The 19,851-nt window shown below is 41.2% G+C and overlaps 2 protein-coding genes across 14 annotated transcripts in view; one reads left to right on the top strand and one right to left on the bottom strand.

Annotated features, from left to right (window-relative positions):
- PTPN1 (protein tyrosine phosphatase non-receptor type 1) overlaps window positions 1-7,080 on the top strand; it is a 42,168-nt gene extending 35,088 nt beyond the window's left edge. The window contains exons 8-9 of the mRNA XM_042884889.1: window positions 493-728; window positions 3,518-7,080. Of these exons, the coding sequence (XP_042740823.1) occupies window positions 493-728; window positions 3,518-3,725 (444 nt within the window). The 3' untranslated portion in view covers window positions 3,726-7,080. The remainder of the gene's footprint in view (window positions 1-492; window positions 729-3,517) is intronic.
- A 912-nt stretch (window positions 7,081-7,992) lies between these two features.
- The window catches only part of RIPOR3 (RIPOR family member 3), a 45,949-nt gene continuing 34,090 nt past the window's right edge, over window positions 7,993-19,851 (bottom strand). For 8 of the 13 annotated variants that reach the window (XM_042884882.1, XM_042884881.1, XM_042884883.1 and 5 more), the window contains 11 exons: window positions 19,164-19,314; window positions 17,466-18,044; window positions 16,149-16,288; window positions 15,176-15,311; window positions 14,313-14,421; window positions 12,988-13,149; window positions 12,683-12,841; window positions 11,418-11,620; window positions 11,088-11,171; window positions 10,184-10,274; window positions 7,993-9,032 (listed from right to left, as the gene is read on the bottom strand). In XM_042884882.1, coding sequence (XP_042740816.1) covers window positions 8,932-9,032; window positions 10,184-10,274; window positions 11,088-11,171; window positions 11,418-11,620; window positions 12,683-12,841; window positions 12,988-13,149; window positions 14,313-14,421; window positions 15,176-15,311; window positions 16,149-16,288; window positions 17,466-18,044; window positions 19,164-19,314 — 1,915 coding nt within the window. In that variant the 3' untranslated portion in view covers window positions 7,993-8,931. The remainder of the gene's footprint in view (window positions 9,033-10,183; window positions 10,275-11,087; window positions 11,172-11,417; window positions 11,621-12,682; window positions 12,842-12,987; window positions 13,150-14,312; window positions 14,422-15,175; window positions 15,312-16,148; window positions 16,289-17,465; window positions 18,045-19,163; window positions 19,315-19,851) is intronic. The other 5 variants (XM_042884877.1, XM_042884879.1, XM_042884878.1 and 2 more) reach the window with 3 other exon arrangements.

Below are 19,851 nucleotides of genomic sequence, written 5' to 3'. Positions count from 1 at the left end.
TGTGCATTACTTGAATACAACGCTTTATTACTGACTTCAGAATACTTCCTGTAGCCCTGTAGAATAATAGGTGGTGCCTGTGTACTTCTCAGCACCTTCACTGGGGTGTAGATTGGCTGCATCTGCCATGTCTTTCATCAGCTTCCTTGTATGATAGAAATTTAAGTATTGCAATGAATTCTTACAGCAGAACTAGCAACATAGGTTCTATTTCATGCTATTTAAAATTTCCAGAGGTAGATTAAAATTTCTTCCTTTTATAACTGATTATAACTGATGTCTTTGGTGTACTGCAGAGAGCTTAGATTCGGTATTATTTTTGTGTCGTCTTCTTTCCCTTTTTTTTTTTTTTTTTTTTTTTTCAATGCAAATGAACAGGCATGCTAAAAATAAGTGAGAAGGTAGAGTGGAAAGCCCCTACCAAGTTAAAGCTACAGTAGTTTACATAAAATAAACAATGGAAAACATAACAGGGTATTTCCTTCCCTGCAGGAACAGTGGAAAGAGCTTTCCAATGAAGATCTGGACCCACCACCAGAACATACCCCGCCTCCTCCCAGACCACCAAAGAGAACCTCAGAAATGCACAATGGAAGGATGCACGAACATGCAGAATTCTTTCCTAAGCATCAAGTGGTAGAGGAAGAGATCAGGTGCTCAGTCAGCACTGCTGAAGAGATGGTTCCAGGTGGCAGAGTTTTTTCATCTGTGCCACTGGTCACAGACAGGTAATTCATTTTCCCACTTCAGCTTGACCTAAACTTGTTCATAAATTTCATATGTAAAATCCTGAATAGATGTTGACTGAATTAGTATAATAGCAGTTCCAAAACAAAATCTGTGCGTACTTTTCCATAAAGTTCTTCAGCATTTTTTAAAATGAGATCCTGCTGTAGTGAGAGAAGCAGAATGAGATGGCTTGGTCTCAATTTGCATGTGATGTGTTACAGTAAGTTACACAGGAGCTCTTTGACTGGAGGTGGAATTAGCATGGAGCTGAGAGCCAGGCTGACCAGCTTTAGCTGTACTTAGAAATGTGAAATTAATTCCTTGTCTGCTTTTGATGAAAGGAGTAGAAGGGGCTCATGAACAGAGAACTTTTCTACCTGTCATTGTAACCTCAATGGTCAACCTTGACAAATACGTGGAAGTGCTGTGTGAAGTGAGGTCTGACAGTGGAGAAGCCCAGGTTGCTACCTGCCAGCCACTAGATGTCCCTCCTGCCTTATCTGAGTGGCGTGGAGCTGGATGAAGTCAAGCCTCAATGTTAACTAATTTATTCAGAACAGCCAACAGAAAATAAACTTTAAAAAATAATTTTTGAAGAACCACCAGAGATGATTAATGAGAAGTTTGATTTTTTTCCCCCACTAGCTGGTCTTCTAAAAAGACATATTCAGATTCACATCTAGGAATTCTGGAATAAAAATACCAAGGTTTAGTATTTTCTGCAGCACCATAAAGTTTTTTCAACAGATGCAGCTGGCAGACTTGATGTATTTTATTTAATCAGACCAGTGAGAGAGTGAATGACTCTGCAAACTGGAGATTAGTAGTATAAGTTCCCAGCAGTCTTCCTTCAAAATAAACTTCCTCTTAATTTCACAGAGCGCACGGAGACTGAGAACATGAACCTGGTATCTCTCCAAATTCTGCAGGAGGCAGAAATAAAATGAAAGTGTTCTTTGCCTGCTTAATGGAAACAATGTTTAAATTGGGATTTTGTTTTTTAATTCAGTGGGGGAGATTTGAGAAGTGAAATACTGAAATTCCAAATGCCTTTACTAAAAAGAAAGAGAATCTTGGAAGTAGGAGTAGGGAGAAACAAAGATGGGCTTGCTCAGCCTGGAGAAGAGAAGGCTGTGAGGAGACCTCATTGCAACCGTCCAGTGTTTAAGAGGGATTATAAAAAGGAAAGGAATCAGCTTTTTACTCGGGTAGGTAGAGATAGGACAAGGGGAGGGGTTTTAAGTTTAAGGAGGGGAGGTTTAGATTGGATGTCAGGGGAAGCTCTTTACAGAGAGTGGTGAGGTGCTGTCACAGCTGCCCAGAGAGGTTGCGGATGCTCCATCCCTGGAGGTGTTCAAGGCCAGGCTGGATAAGGCTCTGTGCAACCTGGGTAGTACCAGATCTGGAGGGTGGTGGCCCTGCCTGTGGCAGGGGGACTGGAACTTGATGATCCTCGGTGTCCCTTCCAACCCTAGGTGTTCTGTGATTCTCTAATTCTATGAAGGCTTAGCTACAAAAGAGAAGTGTTACAATAGCAACACCTTCCTCCTTTCTTCCATCAGGGACAGTTTAGTTCTGTTACCAGAGTATTTGCCTGGGATGTGCGATAACAGCTAATGCTTTCTGTGCCTAATGAGGAACATGGATAGAAAGCTTGTATCTTATGTCATCAGCTATGTAGATCTGAATTAATCAGTGGAGAAATGATTTCCTGGAAATTCTTTACACAGTTTCGTCTAAATGAATATAAGGCATGTCCAGCTCAGAGACATATGTTAATTTTATTACAGGCACCAGTCTGAGGCTGGGGCTGAGTCATCCTCTGGAACTGCTTGTCTTCCTTTTTAATTATGAGGCTGGCTTGGACTAGACATCTGCTCGTTACCTTACTAAAGTGAAATCCAATCTTAATGCAGTATTTGACATTAGAAAAGGCTGGGATTTGAATCCTGAGATCCTGAATTCCATAGCATTACTGTAGTTGCAAGGTGAGGCTTCCTTTTGATCGCTGCTCTTGTCCTCATTTCTAGGACAGTGAGTCCAGAAATGATGCAAGAAAAACATGCTATACAGGAAGGGGGTGGGCAGGTTGATATTAAAAGATGAGGCAGAAAGAGGCTGGAAGAAGTGGAGCAGTGGACATGGACAAACTGGCAGAGGTGAGCAAAAAGGCAGAAGCCTTAAGCATGGGCTTTTTTCCTGCCCTAGTCTGTTGCCTGACATGACAGATTGCTGAGTTTTATACTTCAGCTGCCAGAAGATGTATAGGAAATCCCTGTCCAATGCAGCTCCCAGCTGGTTTCCACTCTACTTGTTCTCCCAGCATGGTGATGTTCTGCTTTCTAAATTCAGATGGAAGAAGCTGTACAGTAGATCTAAAAGTTCCAGTTAAGAAGCCTCTCTGGGTGTCAACATGATGGAGATTTTTATCTAGAAAAAAAGCATTAAAGACTATTAAAGATAGAGTAATCCATCTTTAATATTATATAATATTAATTAATTAATTATATTATAATAAATATAATTTTTCAGCTCCATCACAGTGCTCCTTGCTGCTCTTACGAAAGCACCAACAAACTGTAATTTCATCACTTTCTGACTCTGAGCAGCTGCATGATTTCAGAACCCTCATGTTCTCCTTGGCTGGGTGTAGGCTGGCCCTTTCTTGTCTCAGTGGCTGCGGAGGCAGCAGATTTAGGATGAGCAGTGCAAGAGGTGGTTAAGGATAGGTCAGCTCATTCTTTAAAGGGTAAATCCAGTACTGAACATCTATTTATTTGTCCTTAAGCACTAGTCAAGACACTGAAATTCGGAGGAGAACTGTTGGCGAAAACCTGCAAGTCTCGGCCCACAAAGAAGAGTCGATGAAGTCGGAAAGCATAGAAGAGGATGATGAGAACATGATGACAACTTGGAAGCCATTTCTAGTGAATATATGCATGTTCACTTTCCTCACAGCAGGAGCTTATCTCTGCTACAGGGTATGTTTTCACTGATGGACATGCCAGCACAACTGACCCTGCAGAAAACACCAACGATTTGATCGGTTTGTAATAAGCTTCTGTACAAGAAAGCTTCTTGAGGCACGTGAGCCTTATCTCAGCAGAGATAGATCTTAAGTTGAAAGGCCAGAACTTTGGTTAGGGCTTAAAGAGAGAATTGATGCACTAGGGTTTCAGCTAGCCCTGTGGTCCCAAGAACATGATATTCTAATCTCAGGGCCTTAAAATATTCAGGAGTAAGCAGAGAAAATGCCAAATAGTCCGTTTTTCTTTTTTTCTTCCTTTTTTTTTTTTTTTTTTTTTTTTACTAAATAATAGAATTACAACACATTGTTGTTTTTAGCCTTTTTTAAAAAGCCAGTTCTTTTTCTTTTGTGTTTCAGAAAAGCTAGGCACAAGCGAAACTTGCTTGTATTCTCCAAGTGTTGTAACCAAATACATCACTTACGTCATTGAGTTCCCAAAAAAAAAAGAAAAACAAACCCACATACCTGAAGAATGTAAACCTTTTGGAAGGGGTAGGGGGCAGCTATGACTGGGTGGGTTTTTGGTTTGGTTTTATTTCTAACTTGCTTCATCTGTTAAAGACTGAGTGAGTTGTGGGCAGTGCCTGTGGTATTGATGTATTTAATCTTGGGAAAACTTTTCTGAAAGAGCTTATTGTTTTATGTTGTTTATAGAAACAGGCTTCTGCATTTGCTCAGGGTATGCCAACATGTCCAGCTCTTTTTTTCTTTTTTCTTTTTTTTAAAGAAATGTATCTTCTCATTGACTTTTGTTGCGCTCTACTTGCACATATACCTATTTACATTGCACCATCCTTTGTAAAGCTGTTTTTACATTTGTATTCTGGGTTAGGAGAAATTGAGGGGAGGGAAAGAAACAGGAAAGAAAATTCAACCAAAACATGTCCACCAGCATTTTGAAGCTGTTCAGTTGGCATTCAGAAAGACCAGTTCATAAGCCTCATCATTTGGAATGTAAAATGCAGTTTCAGTCTACATCTGCTTCATAAGGAACAGTGTGCTTTGTGCCACGGCCGGGCGGTCGCGTGCTCAGAGGCATTGCAGGTAAGCATGGAAAGCATGTCAGGAAAACCAGAGCCTCAATCCTGTGGCAGCTTCCTTAAGACAGAAAGTTCAACAGAAGACATGTTGGCCTCAGAACGCATCAGCTGGGTGCTGATGCAAGCATTTGTGTGTTTTGCTTATTTTAAAGCAAAGATTTAGAATACTGGTGTATTTGGCTGAAGAGAAGCTGTTGGGTGACTGCGGGACAGAGGTGTGTGTGGATAAGCCTGGCACCTCTGCAGACACGGATGTTGCTGTCCTCAGTAACGTGGGCTAAGAGATGGGTGGTTTTGTTCTGTGCTGTGCTGTGTCAGGGGTTTGCTCAGCTGGAGCCCAGCACTTGAATAATCTGAGTGCTTGCAAATGAAGATTTGGGTGCATTGGTAGAATTGTGACTGGAAGCTTGCGTTACACTGAGCAGCAGTCTTAGTCAATGCTGCTCCTCACATTAGTACCAAATTATTACAACTTAAACAGTAATAGGGAAGAATTATTTGCTGATGTCATGGAACAGAAGAGTTAAATTCACTACTAAAAGCTGTGGTGAGTGAAACCAAACCATGTTGGCTGATCTGCAACAGCGTTGCTAATCAGTTCCTTTTGTTTTTAAATGCTTTATGGCACTTAACCACCATTCTCAGTGCAAACATCACTATGGAGTATCTTAAAGTCTTTCCACTCCACGTTTTTCATTTTTGCAAAGCTGTCTGTAGGTGCAGCTCTTTTCCTTCGGTGAATAAGGAGGTGAAGTGGGGAGCTGTTTCTTTTCTGTCTTTTGTTAAGCTTGCATCAAGGGCTTTTCACAAGTACAATATTAAATCCTCAGGTAGTACTGGGAATGGATACTTCACCTGTGGGATTGTTGGTCAGACCAACAGTCTGTACTTTCCAGTACTGGAAAGGAGGAATGCTGTAACCAGTCAATATCTGGTGGTATTACTGGAATCGTGAAAAATGAGTGTCGAAAAATGGTAATATATAATGGCTCATCTGTGTATTTAAGATACAGCGTGTGATTGCTTTCTCTCCACTGTTCTCTCCATCATTTGGTAGAACATTGTTCTAAAGCAACATTCATACATCATTTGTATTAGAATGCATGTAAAGTCTTCTAGTGTCCTGATTAAATACCATGTGCTTGAAAGGTGAAGGAAGTTCTATTTCTGCTTACTGATGTGCCCAAATTATATTTGCATGAACTGATCATTAAGTGGCTGTGGTTCAAAGGCTGCTGCTGAAAGCATCTTCGTTCAGCGGTAGATGGACTTGGTGTTTATCAGACAACATGTACTCGCCTGATCCTTGGCATGACCTCCTATTAAATTTCTGCGTATTCAGCGTAACCTGGTTGTTAGCATGGTTCATTTCAGCTGAGTGAGTATAGTACAGACATTCCAGAGTGCGTGGTAAGCTGTATTCACACCTCACCTCTGCTATGGGTGGCAAGCAGGAGTTGGTGACTCTGGGGGGGACTTGCTGTGCTGCCTTCAGAGCTGTACTGGAGGACAAAGAACCACCTTTTTTTGCAAGACTGCCATAGTTGCTTTGCAAAGACACAGGTTCTTAAATGGTGTGATTCTCCTCAAAAAAAAAAGAAAGCCAAACAGAAAACAAACTGTCCTGTTCCCAAGAAGGGATGTTTAGAACGGTAGCATAGGGAGGAAAGTAAAGCATCCTCCCTTTGAATCCAGCATCCAGTTGCACCGTGCTTACAAATTACTGCAGTATGAGAACGTTCCTGCAGAGGAAGTTCTGAACATCCTCCTTCTGCCTGTGTATTTTTCTTGTTTCTGTCACCCGTTCCAAATTCAGGAGAACTTGTGCTGTCCCTGTGAGGTGTGGATAGAGCTTATAATACTGAACTGTAAACATTTTTGTTTTGGTGTCCTGTATGTGTACGTAGTAGTTTCGGTGTGTATATACAGTAGCATTTCAAAGTGGGTGTATTGGTTAACCTGTTCTTGGAAAATGGACAAATATCCATGTTAAACTTGTTAGAAAGTTAGTGAGCTGCTCTGCTATCTTGCCTTAAGCAAATATTTACGCATCAGGTCTTTCTTTTTTTACAGATCACCATAGAATAAACTTTTTTAAAAAAATAAAAACCAAAAAAGTTAAATGTTTTGGTATAACACATTTTCAGGTATTTTGTCTTTTGTGTAAGTCACTGCAAAGACCTCAGAAGTTATAGTAAAACTGTACAGTTTTCTCAACTTCCCATACAAGCTTTCAGTTGCCATTTCAGTTGTAACAATAAAATTCTTTTTTTAAAGAACGTACCCGCGTCCCATCGCTGTGTGTTTCCTCAGAGCTGCCAGCGCCTGCTTTGAATTACTTGCAAGTCTACACTGATAGTGTTTATTTCTCTTCCTGGAAAGAGCTTGAAGCGTTACTGTCAGAGCTCGCTTATAGGTCAGAGCTCCAGGAAGAGGAGTGCCCCGTTCCGTGCCTCTCCCTGCCACGTTCATCCTCCCCTCCAACACTTTAGTACGTTGGATCAGGGATTGGGGTCATATACGCATCCCCGTGCCTCCGTTACGAGTTTGTGCAGGAGTTTCTGTTGTGCTTTAGCCAGGGAAGGACTACAGGATCGCAGCACTTCCATGCTCTTCGAATTAACGTAATTTTTGTTTAGATTTTTAAGAAAGCTACAACTGGGGAAGTGCTCGAGATTTTTCAGCGGTTCCACAAAGCGGCGCCGAAGCAGCTGCGGTAGCGCTGCACTCAGAGCCCGCCCCCCTCACCGCCCCTTCCAGCCAAGGGGAGGAGAGGAGTGGGCGGCAGCTGCCGGGGCTGCAGGGAACTTAGCGGGGAACGCCTGTCCCTGCTTGGAAATAAATCTGCAAATGAAAAGCAGAGTTACAAAATCTATGAGCGACCGCCTCTGAGTGCGGTTAAAGCTTGCTATGCGGCAGCATGACCTGAACTCCGCAGTTCAGAGCTCAGGAGAGAAGAGCTGCGGGGTTTCAGGATGCTGCACGTTCCAAGGCAATACTGATAGCACAGCAGCAGCCCAGCCTGCACAACCTGCCCAGACTGCACAAGCCTGAAGCTGGCAGAGCAGATAGGACGGGGTGGATGAAGTATATAGTGGACACAGAGCCTGGCTTGGAATGCAGAACCTAAACTGCTGTTCAGATGCACCTCTCCCCATCACTCTGTCCGTACGGCCACATGAAGGATGTGCAGGGTTTGTCTCAAAAGTTTTATTAGAAGTCCAGAAAGTATGAAATCCAACAAATAAATACTGAATAGAAAAAGTATTATATATAAAATATATACACACAGGCCTTTTCAAGTATTTTACCTGTAGCCAGACTTCACATCATGGTTACCACTTTCTCCTGCACTAAGCGGAGAGTAAGGAGCCTGGCAGTGGGCATGTGATTATACAAACCTTGACCTATGGCTAAAGGAAGAAAATGCTTTTTTTCCTAAAAAGCTTACACAGCTCCGTCTGTATGGCAGTCTGATTTGTACATGGCTAATATGATAACTTCCCTTTGTCAGCTGCAGAGGGTATACACTATTTGTCCTTGCCAATCCCTGCTCAAGAAGCCTGTCCTACGTTGCACTGATTTAAAAAAAAAAAAAAAAAAAAAAAAAGCTTTTGAAACAAGGAGCCATTGTTCCTTGTGCAGCAAAATTCTATTAAAAAAAGAGAAACCAGCAAGCAATACTGCTAGATTTTCTAATTCACATGGCAGCTGATGTAAACAACTGGCTGTCAGCAAGGTTCTAGATGGATTATTGGAGCACCATCATTTCATTCTTTGCAGAAATGCAAACAGAACAGATGGCACACAACTGAGTTTGTGTGGGCGCAGCCAGTTCTGTGACGTAGGCTTCAATCATGCTGCAGCCTGGTTTGACATTCTTACGGACCCCAGTTTGTTTTTTTCTTCAGCATTTCAGATTATCAATACTGAAAGTGAGAATAAAAAACAAAGATTCCAGTCTATTTGATTTAGATTGCAAACTGTGTCCACCTTGGAAACAAAACTACTGTCAGTAGGCAGCATGTACATAGCAGAGTGAAAGTAAAGATGCTGATAAGCAACAAAAGTAAACCCTTGGGTACCCATAAGTAGCTGTGAGGAAAGAATGACTTAGCTCCTTATACTCCACTACTAGAATACTGTGATCTCAATTTCAGCCTCCTGCTGCACAGCATCCCTCAATTCACAGCAAATCCTGTCCATTTTCTCAAAGGCTTGTCGTCCCTTTTCACCTATGAAGAAAGAAAATACATCTCACACTGAGGAAAACAAAGCAGTCAGAAACAACCTGAGAAAAGCAGTAGTGAGAAATACTTCTGTTGTGACTTTGTACAGAACTAATTAGGACTCTCAGTAGTGACAGATCTCTCTAAAGCAGTGATGTTCAAAGCCCTGCTACAAGTCACCATGGGAAAACTAAGTTTAAAAAATAATCAGGCTCTCTGTAAACATTTCCACATGATTAACAACATGGAGCATCACAATTGGAAAACGTGTTTTGTAATGCATGTGACTCTTAGTATTTCTGTGAAGTTAGTCTGGAGATTCTCAGAAGAGCATGACTCTTAAGTATTTTCAGGAAGAACAGAGCAGGGAAATTACCGCCATCTCCCAGATGACTGCATCCTCCCCGGGAGCTAAGCCTTTCAGGTTCTTATCCTAGACAATTCTCCTTTGCCTTCAGTAGAAGTACAAATACCAGCCAGTAGCAAAGAACCTCAAGATTTGACTAGCAGCTCAACTCCAAGGTACATTCACTGCATTCAGGTGAAGTAACACACACAGAACAATTCTGACTACACTTAATAACCCTCTGGTATTCAGAACAGAGCAGTTTGTAGAACAGGAATAGGAAAAATACAAGGAGCCAGTCCATTTGCAGGTGGCTAAAGGCGATCACCAGGCCAAAGTATTCTGTTGCTGTTGTGATACATAAAAGATCTTCAGTTTAGCTAATGTCACAGAGCTAGAACCAGTGTAATTTCAATCCCTTGGGTCCAAATAGCATTTTTACAAAAGGTAGAAGGGGAAAATCGCTGATGCCAGTACTACCATTAGTAAGTACTCCAGCAGCACTGTCAGCATCTTAAGTGCTTATCTGCCATCCTTCAAAAAATTTAGTGGTTCTTAAAGCACCTTATCCTACAATAATCTTGGTCTGGTTTTACAAAGAGTAATAGAAGCCTTTGGTTGTTACATGTGGCATAAAGTTGGTTACTGCATGTGGCCCCTTAATGGTATGAAATAGCCGTTCATGAAACACTCCCATTGTCTAGGATGTGTTCAGGCTGTACAACACAAGCAGAGCTTCAGACCTGTTCTGGTTTTGCACCATTTCACACTACTTTTTGGAATCTGCATTTTAAGTTGCATGAAGACTTACCAAAGGACAACGTTGTTTCCCTGGCTGCATTCCTTACATCCTCTGTTTCAGACTGGCACAGGTGGGCAACCTGCTCAATACTCTCTATGCCCTATTTGAGAGAAGTGCAATGGTAGCCTATCAGCAAACATTTTGATGAACACTTTTCCAAAGCAAACTAACTCCCATTTCTTCTTGTGTCTGACTGTGATCTTTCTTTTCTCCCCTAAGGTATCAGCTTGCACTTATTTTTTCTGAGCATGATATCACTTCTATTTTATCCTTTCTCTCCTGTTTTAAGACATAGGAAAGTGTTAAAACTCTGGTCCCCAGTTCACTGCTTCAGTACTGTTAAATTAGCATAAAACAGTTGGGACCTTCACTGAAAAGTTGTGCCATGGCAACACTTGCTTAGCAGATCTGACTTTGAGAGTAAGACTTGCTTGTCAGGCCTATTTTATGGCTACGTTTGTACTATCAATAATCCTGTCAGTGCAAACTTATTACAATTGTTTATAATAGCAATACAAATACTATTTGTATTTTCTGACTATTATCAGCAGTTATTAAAATAAGATCAACTGATTTAACTTCTACAGTTAAAGAGTAAGAACTGACTCCACACATAGACGACTCCACTGCTCGTTCTCCTTCACACCAGATGTCCTCAGTCAGGCACTATCTTCTGTGGTAATGCTGGAGAAACTAGAAAGCACCCTTCTACCATTCTGCCATGCCTGTCAGATTAAACTGAGACACCCCTTCTACCTGCTGCTTTTTAATGACAGCAGTAATATTTTGGAACTCTGGAAGGCAAAGAATTCATTAATTCCAGATAAAAGAAAGATGAAAGATGAAATCTCCGCCAGATTTAAAAGCAATTTGCCAGACACGGCAAGAAACAAGTAGAGTTATAAATACTTACTCTGAGATTTTTAAGGGCCAAACACGCAGCTTGCTGAAGTCTTGTATCACAGCCAACTAAAACATCAGTGTAAAAAAGGAGAGCCTGAAAGATAAAAGTTTTATACCTCTCAGTATTGTCAAGCACTCAAATTCAGACCAACACTAGCTTTGTTTATCTGTGTGAAATTGAATAAAGGTTACAGAAAAATCACCTGAGCACTGACTTGGTTTCAGTTCAAGGTAATAGATTAATGAAGTGCGCAGAGGGTAACAGTACTATTTCAAGACAAAACAAATAGCATGCATTTCAGCACCTAATTAGAAAAGCTGAGAAGAAGTAAGTTTTAACCTTTTCCCTAAAGTTCTTGTTTGCTGCTGCACGGGAGAGGCAGGATGTGGCTGCTTTGCTGACGCGGTGGTTGTCATCAATCTGTAAAATCCCAAGTAGCTGCAAAGTCTGCGGTAGAGGCTGGAGCCGATTCAGACGCTTCCCTTTCAATTTTTTAAGGGTCTTCAGCCGTCCAGGGCACTGTAGCTCCTCAATTAGCATCACTGCATGTGAAAGGACTTAACATCACAACACGGTAAACGAAGACATTTCCACAGGATTAACTCCTCTCTAACTCTGCCTCCTTCAGCCACGGGAAGTTGTTCAAATGGTAAATAAGCATGCTAAGTATGGCAGGGAGCAAATCAGGATGACTGCCCCTTTGGCAACCCAAAGAAGTGCCTTCTTTCCCTTTCATTGTTTCATAGAGCAGTGACTACTATTTCACAGCTCTAGCTCACAGGTACAACAAAGCCCTGCTCTGTAACAGGCCCAGGTGCATGGAGTACAACATACATGTAAGAAATCTCTGCACCTTCGGACATTACAACCACCAGAACATTCCTAAAATAAGGACGAGACAATCAAGCATAATACTTCTTTTAAACAGCTCAGAAAGATCGAGCTGCATCAGTTGAGAAAAGCATGCCTCTCTTCAGAAAGAAGAAATGAGACACTAGATTGGCAATTTGAAGAATATTACAGATCTTTTTCGCCAGTGATGCACAAGTTCTCAGTCTCCTAACAGATAAATAATTTCCACCAAAATAAGACTACAGACACAGCCAATATCAGGATCATTTTGAAAATAATTTTCTAACACAGACAAAGCTTAAAGTGCCTTCATGCTGTTAAGTTCAGCCAGACACTGGATGCCTCTGAGAACTCATGCGTTAGTAAGCTCTGAAATGTGATCGCTTTTGTGTCTGTCATCGCTGCGGATACAGTCACACAGAGCTACAGGCAGTTATCCAGTCCTTTAATCTAGAAGTAGATTGTTGCTAAACCAGTTTCTGTTTAAATTTCAGGATATCTCAGAAACCCCCCCCTCCTTTTTCTTTTTTTTTTTTTGGACACTTATGATGAACTTTTTTTTTTCCACACCTGTTTTGTTTCTGCCTGCTCAGATGTGAGAGTGAAGCATCTCTGTCCTATTTGTGTTAAAATTGTGTGGTCATAAGAGGAACTAAAACAAATTGGCAGTGCAGTGCTGGGCTGTTCTCTGCTCTGGAAGTTGATCTGCACCAGTGAAGCTGATCTGAACCTGTGCCTAGTGCTGCCATTACCTTCTTTAGCAAGTCTTCCTACGTGTTTTTCCAGGCTTGTAATCCGGTGTTTCTCCAGGTAGCTGTAAAATTGGAATAAAGTAACTGGTTCTGTTTGGAGATATGGAGAAGGCAGCAAGCCATCACAGGTGACGATCTGCTCTAGCAGTCTTCGCAAAACTGAAAGTAACAGAAAAGAACAAATGAATAAAGGAAATGCTGCAGAGCTGCCAAAACAAGGTGTTCTTTAAATGCGTAAGGATAATTTTCACTCTTGTGATAAGATTCAACTGAAGCAGCCTTTGGCTCAAGGAACAGAGTGGTACCTGCTTCTAATTGGCCAGGGTACTTTTCCTTCACTTTGACTGCCAACGTGTACTTCAGTACGTGACGGAATCTTTCTGCTGAAGCAAAGAAGATACTGCCAGGTTCTGCAACATCACTCCAGATTTTCAGATAGTGCTTCTTCTTCTTAGTCTTCTGAATAACTGGAAATCATAGTTTAGGAAGTTAGTGAGCTTTAGCAGATTTTGAATTTTACATGAGAATTAGGCACCAGATGCCCATCTAGATACGTGCTCACATAAATTAAATTTGCATTATATAGATGGCTGTGTTCAAAGCTGGAGGTTTGCTGCCCATATTTTAATGTCTGCGATCACGCATGTCGGCAAGCTTGGATTGTGGCCTCAAACTGTCATAAGAAGACCTGAATGAGATGCCTTAGCAAAGCTCTATTGATCATCATTCATTTTTCCCTATCATCAGAGTCAAGTTGCAAAAGAATCTTCTGTGAGTTTAACTGTTTTCACTTCTACCAGCTAGAGGCAGAACTTCCCAGCATTTCAGAAGTTCTTCATTACGTACCCTCACAAGAGGAAAATACTGAACCTACATATATAGGCTGAAGGAGACTTTCTTCCATCAAACACTTTATAAAAGCAATATCCTGCAGTTTCTTGGTATCACTTAACCCCTATCACCTCTTCTACGCAGAAAGAGGTTGAATTTCTGCTCTGCATTTAGGTCTCCTGTACTTCCACCGTGTTTTGCTACAGGCTCTTCTGAGCCTTGCTCTGAGGATCCCTCTATTTTCACATCCTTCAGATCAAATTTGTCAGCAAATACTTCCGGCTAAAATCTGCATTTCTTTCTCTGCACCTTACAAAGACGAGAACAAAAGCCTTTGAAGTCTCCCACTGTGCTCTTATTGTTTTGTTTTCTCCAGCAGTTAATGGAAAGAATAGGGCAAGATCACTGTACACCAAACTACTCTTTGTAATGCATACAAAAGCAAAACAGGTTAGTAAGCTAAGTAAAATAATAAATGACTTTATCAATGCTATTTTGCTGTTCTCTGCAAGTTCCATTGCCTGTAACACACCCCTATTTCTAAGGCACACCACACCATTCAGCTGTTTCATGAGCCATACTTCAATTTTTTATTTCCTTACAAAAGGAAAACAAATCGTGGCCATTGTTTTCTCAAAAATAAATAAATAAATAAATACATAAAATTAGAAATTATCTGTAAGAGCTTTTTAAATTATGCGAATATTTGTAAAGAATTTAAAAAGAAACTCTGACGTGTCTGGGAAAGCTCAAGGTCTCCCTGTAGCTCTCACATCCCTGGCAATACGCATTTACTCACTTTCTTCAACAGACAAATCCAAGACATCCCCCAGGACTCGCAACTGCTCTGACACTTCTTCCAAAACATTCTCTTGGATGATCTGGGCTACATTTGGTGACCTCAGTTTCTGAAATGCAACATGCTCATCTCAGTAGCTGAAACAAAGGCAGCATCAAGCTCAAGATGAATATTTGTTTCATAGAAGCACATATCTAAAGTCTGTAAGAAAACACCAGATTCTCTCCAAAGACCACTACTCTCATCACAGCACGGCCTTGTTTCTGAGCACAAAGCTGACAAGCAGAACAGGATAAAGTGACATCCTACGGGAAAAGGCTGTCCAGCATTCCAGATCCATGCCTGCCTCATCCACTGACAACCGTGAAGCAGATCAATACTAAAAGTTACACTGTACTCTGCAGGCCACGCAAAGCAGATGACAAAATTTGCTTTGAGCACTGTAACTGAATTAGTTGGTGGACAAGGTCTCAGAGAGAGAAATACTCTTTTTTCCCCTGAGTGCCACCAGTTTCTTCCTAGAGCTAGGGGTTTTTCCATTCGCGAAGAAAAAAAAACCAAAAAACAAAAAACAGTTCACCTGTTACTGACACAAAATTCAACTCAAACCAGCCTCCTGCAGCCTGCTTTAGTTACCAGAAGTTCAAGGAAACCAAGAGGCTGTAAAAAGACAGCCGTTGGATGACATTTGCATGACATCTTCTGTGCACATCCGCATATACACTGCTGCACTGCTGGAACTCAAATGCTATTCTGAATCTTTCTGCTTTTGAAAAAGAACCAGCTACACATTCATTTTTATCTGTACTCAAAAATCAACAGCTACCAACGATGACCTCAGAATCCCATCGGCTATTTCCTACCTGCAGAAGAGCTTTGCACAGCTTCAGATGAGTTATTAAAAGTACATCTAAGTTGTCATCTCCAGTAGTTACATCTCTTGTTTCTGTTTTCATATCACAGCTCAGGGACTGAAACGTGTTGTCATTGTACGTGCTGCTTTGAAGAGGAAAGAAGGAATTAAAACATGACCTCGTATTACCAAATCAGGATGAAGACGTGCATTCTCACTAGAGTGCAACCCTCATTTTTGCAAGTTCAAATAAGTTGCAGAAACATAAACCAGGCGGCATTTAAGACACAAAAGCACTTCTTAGTGCATTGATAACACTTCTTAGAGAACATGAGGGCTATTTCTAGAGCTAGAAATAAACTGCACAACAGTAAAATCAGGTCAGTTGCTCCCAGAAAATTCTGTTTTGGAGAACCAATAATAGAAAAATGCTTCATATAAATAGAAAAAGAAAGCGTGACTTGAGATAATGGGTCATTTGAGTCAAAACCCCTTGCTTTACTCCCAGTTTGATGACACTGGGAGTGTAACAACTCTCCAAGGACCAGGTCACAGCTCTGGAACACAAGTTCCAGCGCACACAACTTGGAGAATACAAAAAGAACACTCAAAAACACTGGTAGAAGAACTTGTAAGACATATATAGCTCTCTCCCTCACTAGTGCAGGACTGTTCAAGGCTATCCAGACAACCCCGCTTGTAGTACTCTTGCATATTAGGCATTCCATCACATCCCAAGGGTATCATTCTCCAATGTTTTTCGTATGTTCAGTTCAAGCTTCCTGCTGTTTCAGTCTGGCATTCTGAATTATGAATCTCAGAATATTTAAAAAAATAAATTGTTTCTATCTTAGACGTTCACACTTTTAGCACCTCTGTACAACCTGTACTAAGCCAAACATAGTCTATCAGTAAGTGTTCTGGGACCACCTTTGCTTTTCCCTTTACCTTGCCACCTACAGTGAAGTGCTGCAGACACCTACCTGATACTGGCTGTTCTTATGCTTCCAAATAATGAAACCTCATCAGCACTACAGTCAGCATTTAAGAAGTTAAAACTTTCCAGCACCGTCTCCACCATTAAACTTTCCACAGATGAATGTTTGTGATGAAGTGTCCTTAGCTTTTGAAGAATGAAGGGAAAAATATTGTTATTTGAAGATATTAAATCATTTTACACGATTTTTTGATTGATTTTTCAAATTGCTCTTACTAACAAACCAATTTCCTTCTTTTTTAATTTTATTCTTAACATATCAGAAGAGTGAGTTGTTGGTACACCACTGATCCCAAAATACAGTTGCTGATTAATTTCACAGTGTGCATCAGCATTTTCATTTGCATTCTTCTTTGTATTTCCACATCTCTTAAGTTTGGCACAAGAGCTGACTTTTCTGTATCTCTTGCCATTAGTGTAGATCTAGAAGTAGCAAACTGAAGGCTCTGCTGCATGACAGCATAGCGTCTGTCTTAATTTCAGCTGGGACAGAGTTGTTTTTTGAAGGTCTGTGTGGTGCTTGGCTACCTGTCAAGTTAAACTACAATAGTACCCAAGAACTTAAACATCAGTGTGGATTTCATGGGGCCGCTAACATTCTCCCTCTGGAAAAATCTGCTTTGGGAATATTTGCTTTGTTCTTTTTTTTTAAAATTCCTATAACTGAAGTGATTATATTGAGGTAGAAAGTCAGTGCAGCGCTTTTAATGACATTTGCTACTTCAGATCCCAGATGAAGTCTTACAGCATCTTGTCTCCCAAGCCTGCGTGCTGGTCCACACACTAAGATGCTAGGAAATTTACAATTTAACCCAATGCTTGCATAAAGCTCTTCTGCAGGATTTTTCCTCTAAGTAAAAGTTTCCAGCAACATATGGTTAAAAAATTCACTTGACAGATTGAACTGCCTACAAAGACTAGGTCATGAGAAATTTTGTGTGGCAAATAAATTAGAAACAAAATACAGGGACTCTGACGTGTAGTCAAGATCCTGTTTGCATTTAACCCAGATGAGCTTCCACTTTGACTACTTGCAGTTTCTTAATTTCTTTTGACAGATTATTGACCTCTGCATAGCATTTGGCCACCATCCCTGAGAGATGCAGCACAGTACTATTGTGCAGTCAGCTCTGGAGACTGTCTTTTCTGACGAGGGCCTGACCCCTGGTGGCCAGACTTGTTTTTTAGGAACATGCCATTGATACAACCCAATGTCAAATCCACTACAGGGTCACAAAATTTTAACCTCTTAGGAATAACACTGAAAACTACATCACCTGCCAGTGTTAAAACATTACCATACCTTTAATTTATCCCTCAGAGTTAAAACTTGGTATTCCAATTTCTCCAGCAGGGCTTGACCAACACCATGGAATTTTAGCAAATTGAACACTTCTTGGAGAGTCTTGTCAATTGACTTTGTACATCCATCCAGTTTTACATCATTTGCAGCATTCAAGCTTCTCTGGCTAATGCTTTCTTGTTCTGTCAGATGGCGACTTCTGGTCTGGTTTAAACTTCTACCGCCTTTTCCACGACTCAGGAAACTAGATGGGTTACTTGAAAATGTGTCCACACATGGAGTCTTCTTCAGAATATCTAGAGTTGCATGATTTGGAAGAGGCTTTTGCTCTTCTGCACAAGTCTCTTGAATAATCATCAATGGCAGTGTCCTATGGTCTAGAGCTGGAAGTGTAGTTCTGGATTCTGTCCCTCTCTGATCGTCAGAGCTGAACGAGTCTCCTTCACTTGTCTCTGCAGGACTGTGAGGTTTACTTCTCTCATGTGTACCAAAATCACAGGCAGCCAAGTAACTCAATATGCTAGGAGGCTGAGCTTCACCACTTACATCCCCTTGGTTCTGTCTTTGTTGCAAAACAGACTGCAAACAAATTCATAAGTGAGCACATATACAACCGAAAAGCATGACATGCCATCCAGGATGCATAACCATGGTTTCCTGTTCTTAAAAACACATGCATTCAAACTCATCAAAAAACCACTGGGCCATTCTGCACAGAGGAACTATGCTGCATAGATTGGACAGAGGAAACCAACATAACAATGTGGTAAGAGCCTACTGAAAGAATTAAATAAGAAGAATGGAACAGTTCTATTGGAATGGGACTGCAAAGATCAAGTCCAACTGCCTGACCACTTCAGGGCTAACCAAAATGTGAAACATATTATTAATGGCATTGTCCAAATGCTCCTTGAACACTGACAGGAATGGGACATCAACTACCTTGATGGGAAGCCTGTAGTAACTCAAGTAATAACTACATGTTATCAGATGAAAGTTACCAGAACAAGCGTAAAACCAGTTTGGAAAGAGTATGTTGCAAAGCTTCTTTCTTGTCACATCAGCTCAGGACAAGACGTGAATATAGTGGTTACAGGAAAGATTCATTTGTAAGAGTCCAGCAGACCCTACACATAAGCCTTTCTAATGTTGACAACACATTCTGCTGCCTCAGTGAGGTGCCAAAAGTGACTTAGACCTGATTTTATGAGAACGTATAGATGGTGTTATCACTATATAAGATCTATGGTAGAATTGACAGGAATATATAGTACAACCATTACATTAAAACTTCCTGAAAGCATGGAAAGGTTTTTTCTATTCCCTTGGGCTACACCTGGCAAAAAGTAAACTCGAGAAAGAAGGCACTTAGTTTTACAGAGCAATTCTAAGATAATGTTCTGCACTAAGGCTACCAAGACTGGTTCCTAGTGCAATTCCCACCATAGAGTATTAGAACATGTGCCCACATCCCTACCATTCTGACTGCCAAGAGAAGTATTTCACAGGGATTTCATTTCTTCTACAGAATCTAAAGTGAAGCTCCAAGTAATAGGAGTAAAAATAAAAATAAACCACTCTTGCTCTGGAATGTCATGTTTCCACATTTCTGAGTGCGATCTTCAATAGCCTAATCAAATCTACAAACAGTAGATTCTAGATCTATGCTTTGCATTTTGCCTTCCTCTGCATACTCACCAGGTAGTACTTCTCTCTGAAGCTGGGAGTATTTGGAGGGGTCCAGTTGTACAGAGAGCTCTTCCTGCTACCCACAGAAAACTTGGATGTGGTTCCAGGCGACAGGAACAGGTTCTCTGCATCAAAGGGGCTGTAGCAGAAGATACAAAGACTAACCTGTCAGTAAGACCAGAAAGTACAGCTATGCTTAGCAACAGGAACAGCTGTTAGGATTGGAATTGTGACATTTAGGAAACAGCAGAGGGAATAAAGGGAAAGAAAGACTGACTGCCTCTTTGACCAGTATCTTTGATCACACCAGCTGAAAAAGAAATAGGCAGAAATACTGCTCATCATATACAAAAATCAAAACACCCTTTAGACAGAAACCTGTGCCACAGTCTTTGGAAGACCAGTCCAACAGGCTGCAAAGTCTGATGAGTCCTCTGTCCTGCTGCATTTTCCTACATAGACACCAGTGCTGGCAAGTATGGCACAGTGCTGGCTCACAGTCATCCTCCCGTGGACCCCATGGTCCCTTTCTTCTATGCTGCTCTCCAACAGGTCAGTTCCCAACCTGTACCGGTACCTGCGGCTGTTCCTGCCCAGATGTGAGACTCTACACTTGCCTTTGTTATACTTCATTAAATTTCTCCCCACCCAACTCCCCAGCCTGACTAGGTCTTGCTGCATGGAGCAGACCCTTCTG

Source organism: Lagopus leucura, unplaced genomic scaffold (genome assembly GCF_019238085.1).
Source record: "Lagopus leucura isolate 7727_CA_CO unplaced genomic scaffold, USGS_WTPT01 Super-Scaffold_100047, whole genome shotgun sequence".
Classification (NCBI taxonomy): Eukaryota; Metazoa; Chordata; class Aves; order Galliformes; family Phasianidae; genus Lagopus; species Lagopus leucura.
The sequence above is the reverse complement of the archived record's forward strand: the minus strand, read 5'-3'. Positions and strand labels throughout refer to the sequence as shown.